General features: G+C 32.7%; 2 protein-coding genes across 3 annotated transcripts in view; one reads left to right on the top strand and one right to left on the bottom strand.

The window, feature by feature from the left end:
- Positions 1-26,558, top strand: part of LOC111029242 — a 96,887-nt gene that overhangs the window by 14,066 nt on the left and 56,263 nt on the right. The window contains exon 2 of one of the 2 annotated variants that reach the window (XM_022308194.1): positions 24,142-24,227. The exons of the other annotated variant lie outside the window; for it this stretch is intronic. The gene's annotated coding sequence lies outside the window, so the exon portion shown is untranslated. The remainder of the gene's footprint in view (positions 1-24,141; positions 24,228-26,558) is intronic. 2 annotated transcript variants of the gene reach the window in all.
- On the bottom strand, positions 25,717-26,551 carry LOC111029243. The gene is made up of 2 exons (XM_022308196.1): positions 26,188-26,551; positions 25,717-26,116 (listed from the first exon to the last, which is right to left on the bottom strand). Exons 1-2 carry the CDS (start codon positions 26,284-26,286, stop codon positions 25,748-25,750), a joined length of 468 nt encoding a protein of 155 aa, XP_022163888.1. The 5' UTR covers positions 26,287-26,551; the 3' UTR covers positions 25,717-25,747.

Raw genomic sequence — 26,558 nt, 5'->3', positions numbered from 1 at the left:
TAAAACGTGTTTGTATGAATAGTGCCGAACGGTTATTATTGACGTGAGTAAGCAATTCGTTATTACTCGCGGTCGTACCTTAGATATTTTTGTTCGTTGTAGATCGCTAAAATATAATATCGCTGCAGTGAGACGAATATTTCTACAGGGTGATTCCCCAATTCCCAAGCACAATCAATCATTTTTTTATCATTTAACTATGGGAAATATAATTGACATCCTGATTTTGGAATTCTTTACTATCACAGGTGGGTACTCAAAAAGTTATGCATAATATTTTCAAGCACTTAGATTTTGTATTCCATTAGAGTGTATTCTTCGGCGACGCAAATACATTTTTTCAAATGGAAATCACCTTTTTCATTGCAAATTGTTGAGCTCGAGAAGTTAATTTCTTGAAAATTTAGATTTAATTCATATTAAAAAAACGAGTAGTTTTTTTTTTACTTTCGTATTACGGTTTATACATTGTCCAACGCCTAACGAGATTCGGAAATATCTTCTATATACATAAATATTCATCACGCATGATTAGTAAGCCTGTTCTTCGCATGAGTTAGATTTGTCTACTATAGCAGACTTCATAAGAGTTGATATTTACTTAATGTTTGTTCGAAAACTTACTATAGTGGTTTGGCAGCTGATGCCCCATTACTTTTTTCCCCCGATTAACTGCGGCATTCTTCTTCGTTCCACCACCTTTATTTCCAAGTTTGGTTTATATCTAGATATAAGTGCATAATACCAATATTATAGTCGTAATATTTCAAAGAACCAACTGATTCGCGAAGCCAACGATCACTCTACCATCCTGTTTTAAGTTAACAATAATTACCTACTTATTTACATAGTTCATAAATCGTTCGGAATTAACGTTGTACTAGCTCTATTTGTTTATGTCGATTTGCATTGAATTAATTTCTTGTTACTGTGCATTTGATCTTGTCGTCCGTATTCAATATTGAGTAATAATAATATCTCATTCAATTGCGATTTGTCGATGGATGTATAAAGGGTGGTCTGACACTTCCGGAAGTATCGATACCCACACAGCGATGCATCAGTGAAACAGATTTACCGTCGACTCGATGACATCGCGGGTACGTGGAACTTTTTCTGGCTTCTCCGGAGGTGACCGTCGTGGGTTTCATGGAGGTGTGAGTGGGTAAATCGTGTTTGACAATAAAAACAAACCGGTGGCGCCGTGCAGGTTAAGTTTACGGACTCAGTGCTGGGCGATGTGCGAGTGCATACAAAACTCCGCATAGGCTAGGATTATTATTACAGTATTGTCAAATTATTATTATATAATATACGGACTACGATAGTTGTTTTTTTCGTCGATTTGATCACAGGGTTTCGTAAGTGTAAGACGCATCGAAGTGATCGACGATCGACGCGGTGCCAGTCGTAACCGCTAAACAGCTACCGCGATTAATTTCACCGACGCGCGCCAATAACGGTTCCGCCGACTATAATATTCTCTGTGGGTAGATGTAGACGGCAGCGGCATGTGCTGCAGCGAATGAGGACAGCTGCTCATAGAGAACAGGTAGCGAATAACAACAATGTGTATCGTATTATTATTATTGTTTATTATTATTATTATTATTATTATTATTTTTATTATTATATGTCGAAGCCGATGACTATTAGGTCGTAAGTACGCGAGTATATATTATACTTCATAGGTATAGGCGGTATAATATATGGTATAGGGTTATTCGGTCTATTGTCGATCTAAGCGGCGCCGTTTGTCAATAACAATATTTCTCGAATCGGGTCAACGGACACCGTCTTCCATATACATACATATAGGTACCTACGTGATGTATCGTGTGTGTGTCGCAATGTCGCATCAAATAGACGTGTCGTATAAAATTATTATTGTCTATTTGATAGTTTTACGTCTGTGTGTGAGTTTGATTCGATTTGTTTTCGTGCACCAGAAAGATTGTCCATCTTTCCTCGGATTGATATATTCGAGCAAGCATTTGGAATAATAATGTCGATATTATTATTATGCCTGCAGGATATACATCTGCAGGACGCGAAAATTCCAGCAAAACACGAACAATAATAATTATTACGAATATATTTAGTGTACCTAAATATATGATATTATAATAATTAATAATAATATACGAATTATAGACGGCACGCTTTTGTTGTACCTGATATTATATAGTAGGTAGAAAATACGGATGTAACGAACCGCCAACCGGGTCACGGTTAATACCACCCGACGGTTATTACCTATATACGGCAGCAGCAGCTCAGCAGTCAGTCATTACCACCACGGACCGGCGGAAGAGTGGAAGAGGTCGTCATCATAACAACAATAATAACAATAATAATATGTATACTTCCGTCGTCGCAGTCTAAACGACATCCGATTTTCGGTCGTAGATATGATTATATATAACGTCGTACTCATCGTGGTATTAAAGTCATAAATCTACACATATCTGACGGCATAACAGGCAACAGCGCATTGGCGTGGCCTAGTCAACCGCGATGTAAGCAATTATCGAAAAAAATATATGCAGGTACCTACTTTATATACCTACCTCCCATTAATTCCACCACAATATTATCGACAGTATGAAAAAAAATTAACCTATCCTATCCCATGAAATGTTTAATTTTATTTATTCGGATTTATTTGCAAAAAAAAAGTCGGTTTCTTTTAAGTAGGTACTTTTAAAGATTATTATTTATGAGCTTAACATTTTTGCATGGACCTAATAAATATACTAGTAATACAATAAATTCTCTGTTTAATCATTAGTTTTGGATAGTTTTAGGAATAATAAAAATGTATTTTAAAGTAGCTTGTTGTGCATAGGTACATATGCAGTCTGTATAGTTCTGTACCTATCTCGTTTGTTTTAAAACTATTTTGGAAATATTTAAATTTTTTAAACCCCGTGAAAAGTTTTTATTTTGAAAATCCTTATCCACCCCAACCTGTTTGGTAACAAGTATAAGTTATTTATTTCGTTGTATTTATGAAATGAACTTTGTTTTCTCATAAAAGTCGGTTAATATTTTTAGTGGGATTAGATATATTAAACGAATAAAATAAAAATAAAATACAATAAATTATTAGCGCGAACAACGATTAGGTACACCTGTAGGCTGTAGTATTATTATGCTTATTTATAGGCTTTTCACACCGATAACAGGAGAATATTTTTATTAATACTTATAATATAATACAAACTTTTTTGAACTGTATGTAACATATTTATACTGCGTGTCGCCACCACCTCGAATCCTTCGACAGCAAGCAGGGCACACGAATGAATCCTTAAAACAAAATCATAATAATTTTATACTGTTCAACAACAATGATATGTGTGTATTCTAATATTATATACGTTAAGGTACATATAATATTAAATTATGACGATCGACAGTCCGTCCGACTGACGACGTGTATATTTCCTCACGGCAACGACGACGTGCTCGTGTATCGTCTGCATGAATGTGTGTGTGTGTGTGTGTGTGTGTGTGTGTGTGTATTCAACTCGCACGCACACCAAGTATACGTATAGAATTACCGGATGAGACCCACCTGGCGAGCGGTGTGACGATAATATAATACGTAGGTATATATACCTAATTTGGAAGTTTAGAATTACCTTTGCGTGTATTTTTTGTAGACGTCGTCGTCTTCACCCGATGATGCGCGTCGGACGCGGCCGACCGTACGGGCGAGGCGGCAGACGGCAGTTTGGATTTTTCGACGGAGGTCCTTGGATACCGCGTACAGGTTCCTTTATTAATGATAGTATGTAGGTAGTTGTTAAAGTAGTGTTTCGTTAATTAACGATTGCCCGAAAGTGTAATTTACCTGAAATAATACTTATTTCGCGGCCGTCGCGGGTCAGTGTGTTTTTCCTCTCCAATCACACCATTATAAGTCTTTGTGTCTTGCCTTGTGGTATCGCACCGAAGAGCGACACGTCATAAACGTCGTTCTACCTCTAATCAATGTAGATAATATATTATATTTCATATTAGTTGAGCGCATTAATCTCTTTTACGAAATATTCGAAACTTGGATATTAATCTACTGTGAATGGAATATTTTTAATATTCCAGTAAGTGTCTATTTAGTACTACGCAATGCGTAATTAAAATTAAATAAAAAGTTTTTCTTCCGTTGTTGAAATTAAAAATGGTTTACCGCAAAAATACATCATTAAATTATTAGCTATAATTATATACCTACTTGTACACGAACATTTCAGATAGGTATAGGCGTCAAGCGCAATATACCGAAAACCTTACGTTTACGCGAACTTTACCTCTAGGATTATTATTATATACATTATCAGTGCGGGACTGCATATTATTATTAAATATATGTCAGAAAATGCACAAATTTTTCTATGAAAAAGATTAATCGGTAATTTGTAAAAACATATTTATCGTTCGGGTTCATTCAAATCCTTCAGTAATCATTCTATTGTGTGTTACTCGAATGTATTCATATTTAAATACTAATGGAAATTGAAGGACGTGCGTGGGGTGCGATAATGAAATCGTTATGTATAGTAATTAAAATATTAAATCCGGTAAAATATACAATTACGCGGTCTTTCGGTGAACCTTTATGTTATGCATTTATTATACATAAATACATAATAGTAATACATTATATAAATATATTAAAATTAATACTTATAAATACTTTGACAAGGTAATGGGATAATAATTGAAAATTATCGTTGACAATCATTTAATATAAACGACGACCTTTTACGGTTATCCGATTTTCGTCCCCACACACGCATGTGTATGTGTCGCAATAATAATCGGTTACAATTAAAAAAAAAAAAAACCTCCACACCATGGTTCTTACTTCTTATACCATATTGTAAAGTAGCTGCACGCGTAAACTATATTCACGAGTTTTGCGTCGGACGTGTAGCTGGTCAAGTCAAAAGGTCAGAGTGACCATAACCGGTATTTATATACCTATACGTACTATGCGCATTCGGTCAAGATTGTTTCGGCCGCTCAATGCGCATTCTCCCGTCTAGGTTAACCGACAAACAACGCGTTGCGTGTGTAGAAAAAGTTGAAGGATAGAAGATAAAAAAGAAGAAGAAGAAGAAGAAGAAGAAGATGGAGACGAAGAAGACAAAGAAAAACGTCGGCATAACATGTGCGCACATAATAATAATAATATGTAATATTAATATAATATATCTACCGTCTACACACACTTACGACGACGATATTATGATAATACATTTCTGCAGTTTATACGCATATACTCATATTTTAATATTATAATTTATCATAGTGAAGAAATCGAAAGCTTTCGGTCAAACCGGTTGACATTATTTTTGTTTTTTTTTGCTTCGCAATTTGCGAACACGTGGAATACGTGCAAAAATTATTATCGCCGAGCATTTTTTTCGGTTAGGGTATTTATTTATTTATTATAAATTCTCAGGTCAAACTCTTTGTACGTCATATACATACAACAAAACACACAACATAGTTACATAATACTTAAAGATGTAAAAAAATAAAAAATAGTATTAGAATAGTGCAGTTTTCTAATTCACAAGACATAAAATGTGATTAACCGTATTTATGAGTGATATGTCATTCGGTCCTCATCGGCCAATACCATCTTGCGTATTCGTATACGTTTATCCGTATGGCTAATAATATAGCGTAATGTTATGGTCGTCGTCGTCGTCGTCGTATTATTATTATTATTATTATTATAATATGGCGCAGACGAGTTTGCAGCTCTGCGTACCTGTATTATAACGGTGCATAATCCGTAACACGACCAGCACACACACACACGTTGCACCGCACTCGTATCACTTAATATTATGTATATTTTATTACATTATTATGGTGGACCGTCGTCTTCGGGTACCGATTAGGGTTATCGTCATCCGCTGCACCGTCAACGGACTATTTTTGACGTCGCAGAACATTACCCATAAGGCAGATATTATAATACGTAGGTACCTTCATTGAGAGGTATTCAGAGCATAAATCCATCGGATAGGTTCCATTGTCGTATTGTATTGCAGCCAATGCGAGACTCCAATATACGACCATTGTTTGAACTGCAAGCATATCATCGTATAATTCAAACACGAACGGTGAAATTGAAAGATAAAAAAATTATGTCTGCATAGCACCGCCATTTGCGCAACTCGATTGATATAATATTATGATGGATAGATATTGTGTTCGGGCGGACCGCGGTATGAGTTTGTGGCCGCAAAATGCAATGACGTAATAATAATATTTTAATTGTTGCAGCGTTTTCGTTATTCAGCGTAGTGTAAGCGACGATGAAATTCTGTTAAATCTCTCGAACGAGCGAAACCATATCCCATTGTTTATAAGGCGGGAAAAAATTAGCACGTATTGCCGCACTCGTATAGCTAAGGTATATTGTGAACAAATTTGTAGCGGAACGTCGAAACGAAACTTAACAGCATAACATTATTGTGCAAAATGAAATAATATTAATAAGCCACAGCTGCAGTGGCGTTCATCGGAAAAGCTTATTTTTGAGATTTTAGGCTAACGATGACCAACCCGACGTTGTAAATAGCTACAGTATGGCAAAAAGGAAAAAAAACAGAAAACGTCCAAATTGCATGCCTGCATCTATTACAAAGAGTCTTCCAAATGAAATGGCGTGGAATTTCTTGGAAGGGTGATAATTCAAGTCAAATTATCAGGACCATGGATATTATACATACATCATATTTTGTTTATTTTATATACCTTCTTAAAATAAAAATAAAAAATAATTAAGATTCTTGAAAATTATTTATTTTTCAATCAACTATTACAAAAATTGTTGAGTATAAGTACAAAAACAATACACGACACCCAGTATAAAAATGATTACATTTAATGAAAGAAAATAATAATGTTTTAAACGATAATTATTATTAATACCTAGTAGTAATGTAATTTTTATTTTAAGTAATATTCTACACAAAATGATTAAAAATGATGATAATGTGTTTATGTTTATCTATACAAGGTACCCAATTATTTCACAACAAATCGTTTTGATATATTTCATGGTATTTTGACACTTTTTTCTTTTCTTTTTTTTTTTTTTTTGGCATGCAATTCGGATGCACTGGTATATTTATGTTCGAAAAAAGCGAGGGTGGTGTAGTGACACAATATAGTAGGTGGTAAAAATATAAACACACCCATGGCAAGTGTGCTTAAAGGTTCACGCCACAACTATAGATAACCGTATGCGCGAGACACCCACTCGGGCGCCCCCTCAAAAAAAAAAAATAGAAACATTATTGTTTTTGCATAATAATATGTCATACGATTTACGAGTTATGAACACCTAACCAAATCGAGTTGGAGGACCGAAAATTACTTTATTTACAGATACCTCCATGCCACACCAGTTTTATTTTAAAACGTTTCGTGTTTAACTTGGTTAGTGTTGAATATATTATTTTTATAAAAATTGACGGAACTGTTGGTTTCACGATACTTATTGCGAGCGAATGTCTAATAGTGTTTTGATGAAATGATAAATCGTTGTATTGAATAAAAAATTCAGAGTAGAGGCGTACAGCTCGTTTATCAACAAAAAAATGTCAAGATTTAGTTAAAACTGTGCTTGAGTAGGTATCTTATATTATTTGCCATACTTTTTTTTCTATACTGAGGATATTAAAAATAACTTGTTTAAATTGTGTCATCTGCAGCTTCAGTTCATTAATCTACTATTATACGTATCCATAATAAAAGATATTGTGTTTAACTTTTTGAGTTTTTATTGGCTAAAAATCAATTTCTCAAAAAACCCCGTTAAAACCACACATTATTGTGAAATACTTGCAATAACTATTACGACCACTTAGCATGCAAACATAATTTACATACTTTGAGATGAATGACAAAAATTAAACAGCATATCTTATACGATGTTGGTTAGTTTTTGAAGTTTTTAAAGTACAATGGCGTTGTAATTTGTTGCAGGTATAAAGCATAAACTATATATGTTATAACTATGACTTTCTGTATAACGGCTATCTTAACTTCGTTTATAATTTTTCGTTGTACAATTTTTTAATGATTTATTATTATTATAAAACTACTATTTAAATTTTATGATTATAACGATAACAGTATTATAATTTATAATTAGGTAGAAATCAATAATCATTATAGATATTATATAAATTATTTTAATCACCACATTTACACTAATTGAAATACATATATTTGTAAAGACACATTTTAGTCATAAAATTTAGTTTCTAATTAAAGTTTTTAGCTAAATGTTTATAATTATACCGACTAACGAGCCTGAGAAAACTGGTAATTTGGGCAATATAACACGATGATTAATGTCTATAGATAGTAACAAAAATGTATTAATTTAATTAGTATTTCAGTAATAGTGATATTAATTTACTATAGATTTGAAAGTGTCGAGTAAATTGTCAATTTGCAGTATAGCGAGGTACCGTTACGTGCATCGTATATTATATTTACACTGTATAAACTGAACAAATTTCGTTTTTATCTGATCGAGAACAACTTTTGTCACTAACATGAATACTTTTACTAATTAATATAATATATAACATTATTAATGTTATACATACGTGATTCAATGGACTTAATTCAGCATAATTTAACAAGCACAGTGCATACTATTATATATAGTAGTATAGTACTAAACAAACGTAATGCAGAATATAGACACAATATACGCATATAATATAAATAATACATAAATAAATATAAATAATGTAATCATGGACTAAAGTTAGGTATAATAATATCTTTGGTCTTTGAGTATAAGGTATATACGAGTTAATATATATATATATATACGATTCAAAGTAGATATAATTTGGCCTTATTGAACATATTTCTGATGACCATTAAACACTCGTGATGTGGTATAAATTATATACCATTATTTATCGGGTTGGATTTCTTAAATCTTTAGGTACCTTATCTCACTGCTGGAATAATATCTAATTTAGTGTAATTTAAACTGCATATTATACTATAGCCATAAAGTTTATATAATATCAACATTATTTCTGGTTGAGCCTCCCCGTGTATATAATACAATCTATTTATGTACTATGCACGTAAAAACGAATAGTAATTGGTTAACCTTGCGAAGGACTAGTTAAGATTAAAACGTGCCCACAACAGATTATTATAATATGTGTCTTCTTTATTCTCAAGAAAGAGCTACTCTTTCCTATCGCCGCCCGATTCCAACTTCAACATTTCTTCGTTCTTTATAATGGTATCATATATGCGCTCGATCTATCCTCATTCCTTTCCGTTTCCTGCTCGATCCCTACCGCGGTGTTTCTCCCTACAACGCTAGAAGTCACCAGCTATTTGCCGTATTGCCTGCCAACACAACTGCAGGTCATGAATACAATTATTTCGTTCATAGAATGCTACCTATATACATTATAATAGCAAACCATATACGGGTAATTATATATATTAAACTTTAATTTGGTTCTGAGACTCTGTTTTTCAATTTGTATTTTATATTTTAATTCACATTTCTATATATCATCTGTCACACTCATTACTTCTAAATCAGATTTATAATTTTTATGTATACGCCTTGTAAAATTTGCCGTCTGCCGTAAATTGCAAAAATAAATAAATTATACGTCTGTAGGTTATTTATGATAGGTATAGGTACTGTACATGTCGGACACTCGACCAATTTGTCGGTACTGTACGCGGATGGTTTGAATGTATCGAGTTTAATTTATGCATCATCGGCACAGGCTGATCTCGTTATTGTCTACGTGCAGAGTGGAAGGTACACGCAGAGCTTATGAGTACAAGTAATACAACGAAATCACAATTTACTGCTGCGGAAAATCATGTATATAGATAATTTAAAGATATTATTACTATTACTATTGATTCCGTTACGCGGTGCGTTATAATATTATAATATGTAACAACACGATCATTTTATATACCTGTTGAGCCTCCGGTCCAATATAATATTGTATATTATAATATTATGTTGGCGAGACAAACACAAATGCCGTACATCATAATACTACGATATAGACGATAGTGTAATTTGCTTTTCTATTCTCCCGCGAAAGTCTTCTCCGAGAGAGAAGTTCTCCTCCCCCTCCCCGTCCCCCCACCCACGCCGTCGTCGAAACGTCGTCGTACACGTGGAAATTAAACGCTATTCGTATAGGCACACGCTCGACATAATCATATATTATAATCACACAACGGTTGTGACGTGATTTTACTGTTTGTGAATTAAAATCGAAGACGACCGCGGTTAACATACAACGGTATACAATATGTACATACCTACGTAATTAAACTGGCGTATAATAATACATAATTTAATAAAGCAGGCACTGCGGGCATGTGACAAGCCGGGTATAATCACGGTGTAGACCACTGACTGTCTCTATTGTCTTCGGGGAAACTACGGTTCTCGACGAGTACCGTTTCGTTTCTCACGCGGGGACGATCGCCACGGCCGCCTCGCCGTCTGCAACACGTGGAATGTGAGTACCTGTATACAGGACGAACCGTCCTCGAGGCTATTGCATTGACTTTCCTAGTCAATTTCTACTGCAAATGTCTATGGTTTGAAATATTGGCCATACAATCGAGTACAGCGTATAATATTGTACAGAACTTACCCAGTTTTTTTTTTCGTTTTATCATGATATATAGTGATTTTAATTTAGTTGTGTTTAGTAATAAAACGACTATAAATTAAGTGATTTTACTGTGCGGCTGCAGTTTGCCAATATTAAAATCAACGATATCAAATGATATAGCGATTTACATAATGTATAACGTAATAATTATACGCACCTATATTATAAGTCATATTCTATAAAAGTAGGCACTGCGGGTGCTCATAACGCGCCGGCGAATGGTGCATAGGCGACTGTCCCCGTATTGTCTGTCTTCATAACGACTTCGACTTCTTTTTGACTTCAAATGGTTAAAAACCGATTTTTCTGCAGTAATTGTTCTGTATTTATATACACACACCAACATTTTCTAGAAAATATTTTGCTTCAGATTAAGAAATTTAAATCAAAAATGATAAATTGGTGTTAGTCGTTAAAATAACATTTAGTGACATAAAAAAAACCACTTCTTATTAAATCATTTTTTTTTTTTATAAATTATATGAATGGACCACACCGTACAAACATTGGATTTCTACGATCATAGTATTGAAAACGAAAACGAAGAAAATCATAACACGACCGCGGTTCCGACGTGATTACCGGCCGCACCGCTGCCGTCATAATTGTTGTTTTTGTTGTTGTTATAGTTGTTACAATTTGAAAAAGTTGTAACGCCCGGTGAAACGTATGGGAACCACAACCGTTTATAATATAATAATAATAACAATTTTATAATAATATATTATAATATAGCGGCAGTGGTAATAGGTACGGTCGGTATGAATAGTGAGAGTGACGTGGTGGCACTATATAATTTTAATATCATTTATGCGTTCACATCGTATATTAATAAATAATAATGATTCTAACGTTACTATATATAGACGGATACGGCGCACGCATTATGGGAGGTTTTCGTCGGGCAGAAAAAGAAAGAAAAATTGATTTTTTTTTTTACCGATCTACTGTGTAATTTGTACAGCGGATGCCGCGGCGTCAGACGGATCAAATGAACGAAAATAAACAAACGCGCGGCTAATAATCGCGGGACGCGAAATCCAAATCGTTATTATTTATCGTTCCAAGTGTAGCCAGCCCGGCTGCAGGTCTTGATGGATTTTCGCTGTTTCGAACCGGTCGAAATGCAATAACTGTCAACGGCATAATCTATAATACACGAATAGGTTCATGTTTATATGTATACCTGCGCGGGCTGCTGTAAACTTTCTCGGTCGCTGGAAAAGTACTCCGGCGGGCTGGTCGTCTCTAGGCTGCTGCCGCCGCGATCACGACTGCCAAATAATTAATAACGATACGTTATTACATCGTTTTACATATATATATATATATATATAGATAATATATACACCAGGGCATCTTTAAAAAAATAATACATTTTAAAAGTAATTTTAATTTTTAATAATATGCACGGTGCAATATAAACATAGCGTTATGTATATAATATATATAACTGTAATTGAACTGACTTGCTATACTTGTTTCCATAATGGTTATATGCTGTAGTTGTTGGTATGAGGTTTAAACTTTTTAAGCCTGCAGCTTCACTCCACAGTGTCGCGTGTCGTATTCCGTAATAGGTGACATCGGCTTCACAGTTTTATCGATCCGCTATCTGATGCCAAATTTTGAATTCAATAAATTTAAATTCGATTAATTTGAATTCAATTTTTTTCCATACGATCACTCGCGTAACTATATTATCAGTGGTGAGGATACCACAATCTTAATTGCACGCGTAGAGCCACTTTGATAACTGCAGTAGAAAGCTCGTCGCGATCACACTTAAATATAACGCATACAAAGCCCGGTTCACGGCTACGTCATTTGTCGTGTGTTGGCTTAAGTTAAACTCGGCTCAACTTCGTGCAGACAATTCCTGATATCAATTCTGATATAATTATATAATAGTTAGCAGCCCTGTTGACGATTTTTGAAATTATTTTCGATTTGAATATACTATATTATATCTAGGTCTGTTATAAACTAATCCGTCTACACGAATACAACTATTTAATTCTTATTTGGCCGAAATTTTTGATGGACAGTATGCTATACTATACAATGGCACATGCGATGGAAAATTCGCCAAGGCCTAAGTATACAAATAATACATATATCATAACACGCCTGTTCGTCAAAGCGAAACGGCGACCTGTTGCCGGGGCCTATGCCTACATCGCAACGCTGTACGGCCAAACGATCATTATTGTAACATAAATTGTACTCATTAAGGATTTATGTAATGCGCGTTATGTGTAATTATGCAATATGTTATGATCGCAGTATGAGCTTTTCTGTGTAAGAGGAAATAAAAAAATCGACCATCACGGATAATGCGTAAGACAATTTCGTACGTAGGGTCTTGTGACTATTACGCGCTAGTACATACGCAGAATAGGCATGTTCCATTTCATTATTATTATGCAGTGCGTGCTTGGGACGAGTAATGCACCAGAACAACAATAGCGTTAATTACTGCTGGCGTAGGTGGTTGTTGGTCTTGTTGTATAATAATATAATGTTATAAATGATGCTTTATACGCGAGCTGCAGTTTTTTTTGTTATAATCGTCTTGTGTAACTCGGATGTATACATAATAATATTATTATAATAATCATCATGTTTGGTCATTACTGTTCGATGTAAAAAATATACATAGAATAATGAACGTTGATAAGGTTTTCGACCAAATTAAATGTGTGCCTATGTATATATAATATAATATAGTATAATATCATATTGTATTATGTTTACGATGGGTGTCTTGTTCTCAAACGGCCATCATCACCTGCAGTATTACGGTATATGCGGTATATAGGTGCGCGTTAATTGCAGCTCGGTTATCCAATAATTAACGACCGCGGCATCATCAGATATTATATTATATATTACAATACGATTATAATATGCTTTATAATATGTATACGATATTACATTATATTACGTCACTATATACACTGCTCATTGCTCGATAGAATCTCGGAGATTATAATAAACTGCAATTGTTGAAAAAAAACGATATTCGGTGCAAGTCGTTAGGTTAGTTAGGTTTGCAGCGGAGTCGAATGATGAATACGTCGTGACGTGTACTGCTACAACATACCTTTATATTTAATTCACTTTGTATGTACACGATTAATAATTTATGATTTTCGTTATGCAATTTACACGCGCGTTTCGACATTTTAATATGTGTGTGTATGTGTTACTGTTTATGTACCAGCCACAGATGATGAATTTTATGCGTTTTATATAGGTTTACAACTATATTATGTGTGTATGGGGTACTCACTCGTCCGTTGGTACGAGAAAAAAAACAAAACGGACATTTTCAGAGTAGTAAATATAAAGTGAAACATATAAATTTACATAAAAAAAAAACTTCGCAAATGCCTTATATTTAATAGGGCATATGAATATAAAATATAAACGTATATATTTATATAATAATAATAATAAGAAAAAACATTAAATATTCTAAACCACCGCTGCAGTAAATAATTAATGTTTTATGAACTCGCGTATAGTCGATGAAATTCAATTACGTCAGGAAAAACAACTATTATGCTTATAATAGACGATCGATTATGAATTATTCTACAAAAAAGTGTATAAAAATATTATGCAATAATTCAGTCAGCGCGACTATGCATTAATGTTATATATATTTTAAAGTGGAAAAAAAATATCAATACCTACTTAATAACATTTAAACGTGACGTCTATGGGGAAAGAGATTATAAGAATGTACACGCAATCGGGTAAAAAAGGGCACGCGATAGGAAGAAAGGAAAATTATTTTACAATAATAATAATAATAATAATAATAGTAAAAATAATAATAGTAATAATAATATATTACCTGGGAGTGTGTAGTTTTAGACGACGCAACCGTCTCCACATAACGACGACATATTACTATTGTCTTATAACATGCGGATTACTGCAAGTCTCTAGACAGGCGATGTTATACTATGTGGTATAACTTTTTTTATCATAAATCGAGGACGAATTGTTTTAAATCTGACTGAAAGTCGACCACCAGCGTATCTCTGATTCCAAACTTAGATTACAATTTTTCAATATCTAAGTATTATAAATACAGCACATATCCTAAAGAACGATTATAGATCTGAAAACGTTTCAAAACACAAACATTAAAAAATCATAACTGTGGAATAACATGGTAGATTCGTATTTTTTGTTACGTCCTAGCTACGCATGGCTTTAATGGTAACTCAAACAATTATAGTTAGTAGAAATATTTTCATATGTCAATAAATTGTCAAAACAAAACAAAAAACTACTAAAAACAATAAAGATAGTTCAAAGAAAATTTCACAACGGACGTAATTAATTGAATATGTGAAAATAATAAAATAATAATAAAATAACAATAAGGCTCGAATTCATCGACAAATTAGAAAACCTATTTTTAGTGGAAATGTAATTTATAAAAATTTACTTTTAGAAATAATTAATATTATTGATATACATTTATATAATATTCTTACATACTATATAGGTAATCATATTATGATGCGGGTATTCGATTTTTTTACCACACCACTTAAACTTAGTCGAATGACAGTCATAAGTCTGAAAAAGTAGAAAGTGAAATTTTTCATTTGCAGTATTGTACATTACACGATTTTGGCATGCAATTCGGTTGCACCCATGAATTAAAAACTTGTACCAAATTCGATCCAAAATTGAGTTTTGGCACGCAATTCGGATGCAGCCATTTAAATAACACTCTTGAATATAAATTAAATATATTCGCTTGTACGAATACGAACAATGAACGCACCTCTTAAGTTTAATATTATGTTTTGCGAATGTTTTTCAGACTGATATGTATGGATTCAACGCTAAAATATGCAATAGGATACTTGTGATAACCGCAGAATAAATGTATTAATTATTTTCTTTTGCTTTTTTTTGAGGTTAACTGCAGTTCAACCGAGTCGATTTTAAGTCATTATCATGCAAATGAAAAAACACAACTTGAGAAATTAACTAAGTATAGTATTTTTTATGAGAAATAAATACAGTATATTTTAAAATGTGAAAAGTGGGCTGAATATTCTCCAATCTCCAAAATATGTTCAAATATGCTAAATCAATTTTTTTCTACGAACTCTATAATTGATAAATCGTTCACATGTCCTATCCTCTTTGCGCTGCATAATAGGTCAAAAAATATATGTAAAACCTAAAAATCCGTTCTCTATTTATAATAACGACCATGACGAACGAAGAAAAAACAGATTTTTTATTGATAAGGGAGTTAAACGAAACGAGTTATCACACAACTCCATGTGGGGTAACTTCTTCATCATGTTCATATATTTACATGTATGGCTTGAGGGAATATATTATGATTTATGATTATTGTGCGAATTCGGTCGACGTGGCTACGATTTTTGGTTCAGGATTGATGAGTTGTCGTATCATCACTGAGTTATCGCAATAATATCCCCGAAACTACCTGCAGAGTAGGTACATAGAACGAGGGATGACAGCAGTGGTAGTCTGGCATTTTCACGAAAACCAAAACGTTAGAAATCGAAATGAAAATTTTTGTGACTGTGATTGGTATAGTACTTGTTGTAGGTATGATAGAATAACAGATCAGAAGATGAACCACAATTATTACCAATTACCTGCTGCAGTGGTGTTTTATTTGTAAGTTAAAATTATTTTGTTTATTTTGTTTCAATAGACGATATAGCTTTGAAAGACATTTTCCGTACCATTTCAATTATATAATGGTGTACACATGTATAATGTAATACAAATAACATTGTTTCGTAGTTGAGCGACATAATACGATGATTTTTAATTTTAAAAACATCATTAAATTTGATTTTTAAATTTATTTCTTAAAAAATATTCACGAAAGTATTTCCTAACTAAACTGAATGCATCTGAATTCAGATTTGAATGATAAAATCTATACTAAATCGAGCGTTAAAGGGAAATCACGTATTAATGCGTCCGCTATATTATACAGTGGTATAGGTAGATAGTAAAGCCTTAATGATTTGGCATCTTATAAGAAGTATTAAAATAGTCATTTTATCGCTGAAAAAAAATAAAAAAATATTTAATTTAATAATCGATAAAAATAATTGATGAATAAAAAAAACGTACTTTTCGCGCAGTTTGTGACAGATCTCTCGAACGAATGAATAGCCCCGGGGCCTCAAGATTCCTAAAACAACTATTTGCAACCTATTCGCGCGTATACATGACGATACTAGTAATAATAATAATAATAATAATAATTCGACCCGGTGACGAAAGTCGATTTCGTGACGTTTCGAAACGATAACGAGAGCCGACCGAGCTCCGGGGCTGAGATCGTAATACAATTACGTGTTGCTATATACGGTTATAAGTAGATAAAATAAATATATATAAACGTATGAGGTTCGGCACATATAAACATATAGTACACGTTTTGTAGAGCTTTTATAAAGGAAATGTTGGTTTTTATTTTCACTCTCGTCGAGACAAATTTAGGATCAAAATTCAAAACCCTACGCCACCGTATACATATAATGCCATACACTTATACACCGAATAAAAGTAAGCATAATATGCTTATGATATTCGAGATCAGGGGGCCCAAAGTTTTTTTGTTTGTGATCTATCGAGAGTATATTTTTTCTTCGAGGATCGACTTGCATACATTTTAGTTTTATTCTTTAATTGTTCAGCGTTCATCATCCCTATATACGTAATATTAAAATAATAGAAGATCTAAGGCGCTTGTACAAAAAATAAAATAAAAGTGTAAAGTTATCTAAAAATGAGTTTTTCACGTTCGATTTCTAAGTAATTTAACAATATCATGCTCTGTTGGCGCAGAAGCTTGTAAATGCATATCGTTGGCCAGTTATTATAGGTATTGATTATCTGGGGATTAGGAGTCGTCGCTCCTAAACGAAGACGCGCTGCTATAAATGACATCATAAGTAGTTTTGCTCGGTATTCAGCTGTTCGAGTCGTGATGCGAGAAAATGGCATTTCACAGTAAACTGTATATTATACATACTGAATGTTTAATAAAAAGTTCTTCTAACAAAGGGGGAGGGTGGGAGATCTGTTTGAAATCGTCCAAGATCGATCGTTTGGCCTGTCCCCTGACTTACATAGTTATCGGACAGTACGACGATATGATATCATATATAATACTCACTCCATAATGGAATAGGCAATAGGAAACACTTATTTCGGTTTACCTCTTATTCGCGTCCGTGATGTGTACAATACACACAACGTCGATTGTTTGACTTTCTCTTCGTTTGGCTCGCACACCTATTTATTCCTATTATTTATACGTTGGCTATCGCATCGTCAGCGCATATTATACCTATGGTAGTGTATGGCATGCTGCTGCTGCTGCACCGTCGGAAACCTTTTGTGCGCTTATATTGTTATAAATTATGATATATTATTATTATGCACGATGCGTTTAAAGCCGCGGTACTTGTCACGTGGTATATGTCCACGAAATTTATTTTTTTGTTCATCGATCGTGTTTATAGTCCTCCCTCTCTCTCCCCGCATCGCCATCGGTGTAACCCATCAATAGTAGATCGATTTATACGGTTTGACATATTATTATCGTCATCGTGGACAAATGCGGTGCACGAGATCGAATACTTACGTTTTGGCACCAGCAACGTGTAAAACAAAATAGTTTTCGAAATTGATTTCTAAAACTCCACATCAACTACATTTCACACGTGCAAACTGCCGGTGTTTTTCTAATCGAATAATTTCTTTACCCGAATCAAACATCACAGAAATTGTATGGTTCTAACAACAATTATTATATTAAAAATCTAATTGTCCAAACAGAATGTCCCGCCATCGACCTAAGTAGCCAAGTAGGTGCCTACTTATATTCGCTGCATGTACATGACCTACTAAATTAAAATACATAAACATTGACAATTTCATCACATTCAATTAAACGCGTCGATTTATACATTTGTAGGTACTCAAATGGAAATAAATACACACACGAAATCGTGATATCAAATACCCAAAAAATTTGTCACCTACATAATTATAATGTATTATAGAAATCTACTATTAACATAAATTATGTATAAACTAATCAAAGACACGATGGGATTTCTATATTTTATACAATTATGTATAGTTATATACATGCAGGCGTAATTGTATGACCTTTATTTAAAAACAATTAAGATAAACAAACCATATATGTGATTATAAATGGCCTACTTATTAGATGATAGTTTGTATGATTAATTTCTGAATTATCATTAACACATTGTACGTTTTGAAAACGTTCGTTACGATTTTACGATAAAACACTATAGTTTAATTGAGACGTCGGTTGCTTTGTTTGTAAATTTCACCTTAATAATTAGCATAATTTACACTAAACACTTTATATTTAGTTGCTAAATATTTTAGAAACAATTACCTTTGGTAAGTAGTATATAATATATATATACCTATTGTAAACTGAATTGTCTTCAAGGCATTTTACGCGTGGCATCGCATGTGAACTTTCAGTATATCTATAACGTAATAACATAATTTAAACAAGCCGTGATATTAACTTGATATTATAACAATGCAAATTTATTCTATTATGATTAAAGATTTAAAATATTTAGGTAGGTAACACAGTTATAGTTTGGGAAATAATTTAATCTAGTTTTTTTTAACTACTTACCTAAAAAAAATATATAAAAATACGCGTTTGACAGATGTAACTGTTTAAATAACCATAGAAGAAGAAAAAACCGTATTTGAAGTTATTTCGATTAAATTGAGTATTGTTGCTAACATGTCACTCTTCCGTTGATAAAATACAGGTAACTGTTGTTTATTTTTTTTGTCGTCATTTGTCGTGGCTCGTGACTAGTGCTATTTTTCTCGAAAAATACCTATAGGTCTACCCATCGTATAAAATACATAAGATGTAAAAATAAAATATAAATGTTACAATAAGGTTTATGTAAGTTTTTTGTTTATTTCATAAAAAAATAACGTGTTATTAAATTTTAATACGTAACGTATTCATTTTGTTTCGCATAAAAAACGTGTTCATTATTTATGTTTACTATAAAAAAAAAAAAAATAAACCTTAAATGTCAAACATACTTATTATAGGTATTTAAAAAAAAATTGAATTCCCGGCCACGCAAGAATCAATATACACGTGTACGCGCGTGTGTGTAAGTGTGTAACAGTTTGAAAACAAATAACCTTATAAGTTATAATACATATTATTATATTGTAGTGTTACGAATTTACGATCTTAGTAACGCACGAACGATATGGTTTTATTCGAAATATTGTACAATATAATTATATTATAGGTAGGTACGTTACCAAATACAGCTATATAACGTCGTTATTTCCGAGTCAATAATTATTGTAGAAGAAACTCTGTGGATGCGTGATTTTCGTATTCTATTTTTTAAACAGTTCAATTGTTTTAATCTTCTTCTGCCACATGAGTTTATTGCATGTAATTATAATATATTAACGAAACGAAATCAAAACGTGAAAGTTTTGCTCGTATTCTATTCTATATACCGATTATACCGTCTAACATAATACATTAATACCGTTAAGCTGCGCTGCGTGTATTGGCACGAGCAAAAGAAATCAAAAATGGGGATGATTTCAAAAAACCAAAAATATTTCGATTTTCGGTGGCAGATAATTTTTTACATTTTATACCTCATATATTGCTGTTTATACTCTTTATTGGGAACAAAAATATGCATCATATGAAATTATAATCAAAAAAAAAAATGGTGAAGTCGCTCTGATATAATATAGAAGGTGTCGAATGTGTGGTGTCTCGTCATTGACTAGATGACTGTAATGGTTGTGTTTAGACTTAAATTTGAATTCAACGATAAATATTGTTGTATATAAAAGACGATTCTGAGCGGCGATGGTCTGCACCAGGCACCAGCCTATGTTTCTAAGGATAGTTTATTATATTACAATTATATTGCTAGTAATTTATTTTTATATTAATTATAAAGGGTAAATAGAACTGATTTTTATAAAAAACAAATCACACATAGGTATATGTGATTTGTTTAATATATTATTATAATATTATATAGTAATTAATAATAATAATAATACGTATTGTAATATTAATAGCTGTTATTATAACTTAAAATAATTAATGTGTAATTAGAAAACAAAAATGTTATCACTCATAAATCGAAAAAAAAAACTTAAATTTTTAAATTTTTATACATCTATAAATAGCACGAAAAACTAAAAGGGCTATACTTGAAATAATTGTCTACTAAAAACCATCCACGAAGTCGAAACTCTGAGAATTTTTACTGATCTAAAAAATTAAAGGTGATCACTGATCCAAAAACAATTACACACACACACACACACACACACACCCACACACAAATCATTGTAAAATCAATATATAATTCAATGGCTTAACTTTTTGTTTCCCACGAAACCTTAAATGCCTCAAAGATCTTAAAACCCTTTCGATGCACATTCATTGCAGGCACACATCTGTAGCGGCATAATATTATATTTGCGAGTTATACACAGTTGAACGGTCCAAGACACGCACGTTGCAGGCACCATATGGTATACCGCGGCGGCGTTGTTAACCATGTACGGTTATAACAATAATAAATTGTATTATTTAATATACGATGCGTATACATGTTATTATAATAGTATAAATTAAAATGCGATTCAACCGAATTATGTAGACAATATTATAATATAAATCCACGCGATACGCCGTGGACCGCAAAACATCGCGTTCGATACAGCATGCATATGATATATGCAATACCGTCTGGATCTTAAAATAAAATTTATGCAATTTATGCAATACGCATACACTGAACACTGCATATATGTGGAATACCTACACGCTGTGGTGTGAGTAGGCAATCATATTTATAGGTATACACTATATTATGTGTGCGCGAAATAAACAAAATAAAAATACTTTAAACATGAAAGTATTTCTCCCGCAACGCTCCAACGATAAGTCGATTTTGGCATAATTATATTAATAACTTACGATTTCATACAAGTAATTGGCTACCAATATTACGATACACCTTCTGCATGTATCCATCATAATGTGCCTACCGCGAACTAGCGTGTGAATCCTTCTCCTGTGAATAATAATTTATTAGCTTTGTAAGAGATTCTGTTTAAAACGATTTTAATTTCGTTTTACATAATTTTACATATTATTTTAAATAATTTTGAACACGCGTGTATCGAATGGGGGATTCGTATTTTACACAATAATTTCCAATTAAATAAATTACTTTTCGAATAAGTTTTCATCTTAAAACATGTTATACTTGTAATGTTATTACTTATTTGTGAGAACAGTTTGGTTCCCATTACATAAAATCAGTCAAATGATAATATATTCACTGTGGAATCGACGAGACATTAAGACTATAGGACGAGTGTCGTACGTTGTCTCTGTTTTACTAACGTATAGTAACGTATATAATATTATAACATTAAAAAAAAAAATCCTTTTTACTCTGTTATTTGTGAAATTAAAGCGAATCTACTCATTATCAAATGTAAAATTAAGAATATTACCATGGCCTTTATAGTAATAGTGATACAAGTTCTATCATAACTTTAAAATTTTAAAAAATGTACAATTTCAAAATGCCCATTACAGAACATTTAATACGTGGGGTGGTAAGATATCCAAATCTACTGCAAATAGTATAACACGTGTACTTATAAAATTCATCCCGATGTCTGATTAGGTGCCCTTAGTCGGTACAAATCGGTTCTAAAAATATGAAACCACACAATAATTTGTAAAAAAATACATGCAAAGCAATTTTTACTACACAATACGTATTGATAAATTGTGTGTTTATTTATTTTTATTTTCTAATACCCGAACACGGACAATACAATAATTAATGTATGCAAAACATATTACACATTAAAATATAAAAATTCTGTCTAATTTGTATATTAGACTCATCTAGGACCGTCTCAATCGAAAATAGTGCACTGGGCAAAATCAAAATGTTCCTCCCCTACAATAATTTGAAACACTGCAGTTTTACCTACATATTATATACTTCGAGCCGGCCTTGCACTCGTCTTCAAGACCGATCCCGTCAGACAAGCGCTACGCTACGGATAAGACGTAGTTTTGTACGAAACCTACATAGATATAGGTATGATTTCGCATTTAATTGCTGTTTCCCTGTCGACCGTCACTTCAATAATATTATGTACGATAAGTGAACAGCCGGTATAACAGGTGGGCAGGCAGGCAGGTGGGTATCTATACAGGGGGATTCGCTGATGAATTTTGACAATCCAATGAACGCGTATAAGAATCGGGTGAACGTGTTTGGTGAATCACCCTGTAGGTACATTAACGTTTGGAAATCGTTAAAAAACGTAACGTCTTAAATTAAAAAACGCGATAGCCCTCGTTATCAATCTTAATTTCCTCGTGCAGTAATGTATTGTTATTATGCCGACGCATATATTATAATAATAATGTAGTTATGTATATTATGTAGTATGTACTTGCGAGTTGCGTCCAATAGGTATATAAAGCTGGCAGCGCGCGATTGCGACAGAAAAAGAAAGAGCTTTACATTCCGTCAGAACATTATTATGGCGGACGACCATCGGCCACGATTAAATATTCAAGGACGCTCCAGGAATAGCACTACGGCGGCACTTTATTTAAATGATTATTCCTCGATAAACATAATATTATTACTTCAAAGTCTGAGCGTCGTATACGGTTGAATTTATTAAGCAAAACCGTGGAATGTAACTCGGAATGTATATTATAGTTGTCCGGTATAGGCATTACGTACTGTGCATCGGCCAAATGCGACGTTCGTTTAGAGTTCTGTGAGGTGTTTGAATAACACGAATATCACTGTTTACAAATTTGAACACATTTACAGCAATTGGCTGATATCTACGTCGTAAAATTAGGTTTGTTCGGAAAATGCCCCGTTGTATTCGATTACGACCGAAATCCATAGAATATATATTCTATCTAAAACGACGCACTGATATTATCGTCGTAAAAGAAGAATAATTTTAAATATTTTCCATAAAACTCGAAGTTCTAACCTCGGGTATAATAAAACTCTGAGTTCTAACCTCGGGTATAATATTACCGAGTTCGGTAAACAAAACATGATATTATATACTCACATATAATATACAGTTAATAAAACCGTTTTAACGCCATTATATGGTTGTTCATAAATTATCATAACGATAAAACGTTTATGCGGATACATTTATTAGACCGATTGATGTACCTAATCGTTAGTAACATATTATTAAGGTATTTCTTTATTTGTTTCAGGTGATGAAGACTAATTTCTCTTATGCGTATTTATGTATCCAGTTCCAAACTATCTAGTTTCCAATGGTTACAATTGTATTTTAGAGGTCAGTCGATATTTTATTACACCACTGTATTACATTTAAATAATTATGTATAATATATTATATACATTATGTGACGTTATAAATACAAATTTTTATAACTGTTAAACAAAGCAAACCGACATTATTATTATCTTTCATTCGATCGTCAACGAAATACGAACATATTATTATTGTATATAATATGTATAATATCATCATAAAAAATCTCATACATTGACGAAATGTTGATATTTGCAATTAAAACTGACCTTAAGGTAATAATGGGATTCAACTACATTTTTTTTATTACACTTTTTTTCTATAAATAATAAAGAATAGGTAATGGTTTGAACTAGATTTTGACGTGACGTCTCTGTGTGCCGACAACCGGTTTGAAATGATAATTAAAAATAGAAAAAAAATCGCATTGCTAATCGGGATGGAAAAAAATGTGATCTTCGTTATTTTCTAAATTTCTCCAATTTTTCCTAACCTAGGATTTTTTTATTATTAATTTACCTCGCTAAAATATTGTCTCCAGGATGCGGTGTACACGTATTATTATTGTCCAGCGCACGTAAAATTTTCGAAGAATAGTGAAATCATCGTCCGATGAAGATTATAGTTTTATTATTTTATACTTATCTACAGACGTTTTATCCGTTAGCGGTCTTGATTGAATATAATATAATGACATATGTCGTTCATGCGCGTATAATATTTTTAAAGGAGAATGACATTTTTCGATTGTTTCACCGGTGATATGACTACATTTAACAAACATCTGATAAATATTTAAAGCCTAAAAAACTCGTATTTACGTGTACTGCAGCTTTTTCGGTGTTGAGAGGATGTCGGAACTACTATTGTTTTCTCTCTTCGACCCGCGTCCGACATGTCGAATTCGCGTTCAGCAAAACCGACCACCTGTTGTAGACTGTATTTTTTAAATTCCAAACAACTAATTAAGTATGTATACTAGCCTCATACAGGTTATAGTCTTCCTCAATAATATATTATATTTTAAGATGATGTCAGTGCACTATTTATTGTTTTTTCTCCCAAACCCACTCGCCGCAACATAGCTTATTTTCGTTCAACGGAGCCAACTTCGGTGTTATCTGCAGCTTTAGTATTATAGAACGAATTTACCTATTGTCAAACTTTAAGTTAAGAGCACGATCGATCTGATTTTGCACCCTGCTTTTTTTATGATACTTATATCAATATTGTATGCGTAAGTTATGTGGTGCACCTAAGAAAAAAATTGAGATTTAAAATCGTTAATAATAATATATTGCAGAAAAATCGGAATACCGTAATGAAATATACCTACGTCCATAGGCGGAAATCCATTAGAATTTCTGGGGGGGCTAAACTAAAATAAAAACTACATTCAAATAATTTGATAGATATCGAAAAACAAAGAAACACATTGTGTCGCATATTTTGTTGAATTGAATCTGAAAGCATTTTAACAGCCTATAAGTACACATAAATACAACAAAAAAAGACCATTAAAAGAATAAAGTTTATTAAAATTATTGTAACACAATTGTTCTATTTTTTCTTGCAAATTTGTTGATTATGGAGTCATTGTCAATATGCTTTACAATATCCTTTTCAATATTAAGTATTGAAATTGTGTTGAAACGATTTTGAAGCATAGATGTTCTTAACCATGTTTTTAAGCGTCTCATTGCCGAAAAAGAACGCTCACATGTTGATGAACTAATTGGAAGAGTGATCGCCACTTGCAACAATTTGTACACATTTGGGTAGACTTGCTTTGAGACATATTTTTTTATATCTTCAAGTTTAAAATCATTTTTATCGCATGAACTTTTAATACAATTTTTGGCAACTGTCATTTCTGATCTTAAATCTTGTTTAGATATGTCCAACAAGTCCTGAAAATATTTTTTGGAGTAAATCAATTTATTTAAATGTATATCATGCATATTATTCAAATAGTATATACCTGATAATGGTCTTTTAAAACATTTGGTGATTCGTGTGTTAGATTATTTTGTTTTTTATTTACATTAAAAATATCATAATATGTAGTACTTTTAGACATTTTATTATTTATTATTATTTTATTATTAAGGCTCACCAACGGTTAAAGAACATTTTAAAAATACGAGATATAAAAATATAAAATAATTACGGAGTAGCCACTATTAAAACAGATTAACACACTAGGTATAGCGGCGACGGCGGCGGCGGCGGACTTGTTTACAATGCGACGCGTGTTACTTCGTGCGGGACTATGCTGCGGACTGGTAACTGACGGTTTAGTTTTTCTGATATATATAGATGCGAGATAATGCTCTCGATTGTTCTCGAATA

The sequence above is a fragment of the Myzus persicae genome, unplaced genomic scaffold, assembly GCF_001856785.1.
Source record: "Myzus persicae strain clone G006 unplaced genomic scaffold, MPER_G0061.0, whole genome shotgun sequence".
NCBI lineage: Eukaryota > Metazoa > Arthropoda > Insecta > Hemiptera > Aphididae > Myzus > Myzus persicae.
The sequence above is the reverse complement of the archived record's forward strand: the minus strand, read 5'-3'. Positions and strand labels throughout refer to the sequence as shown.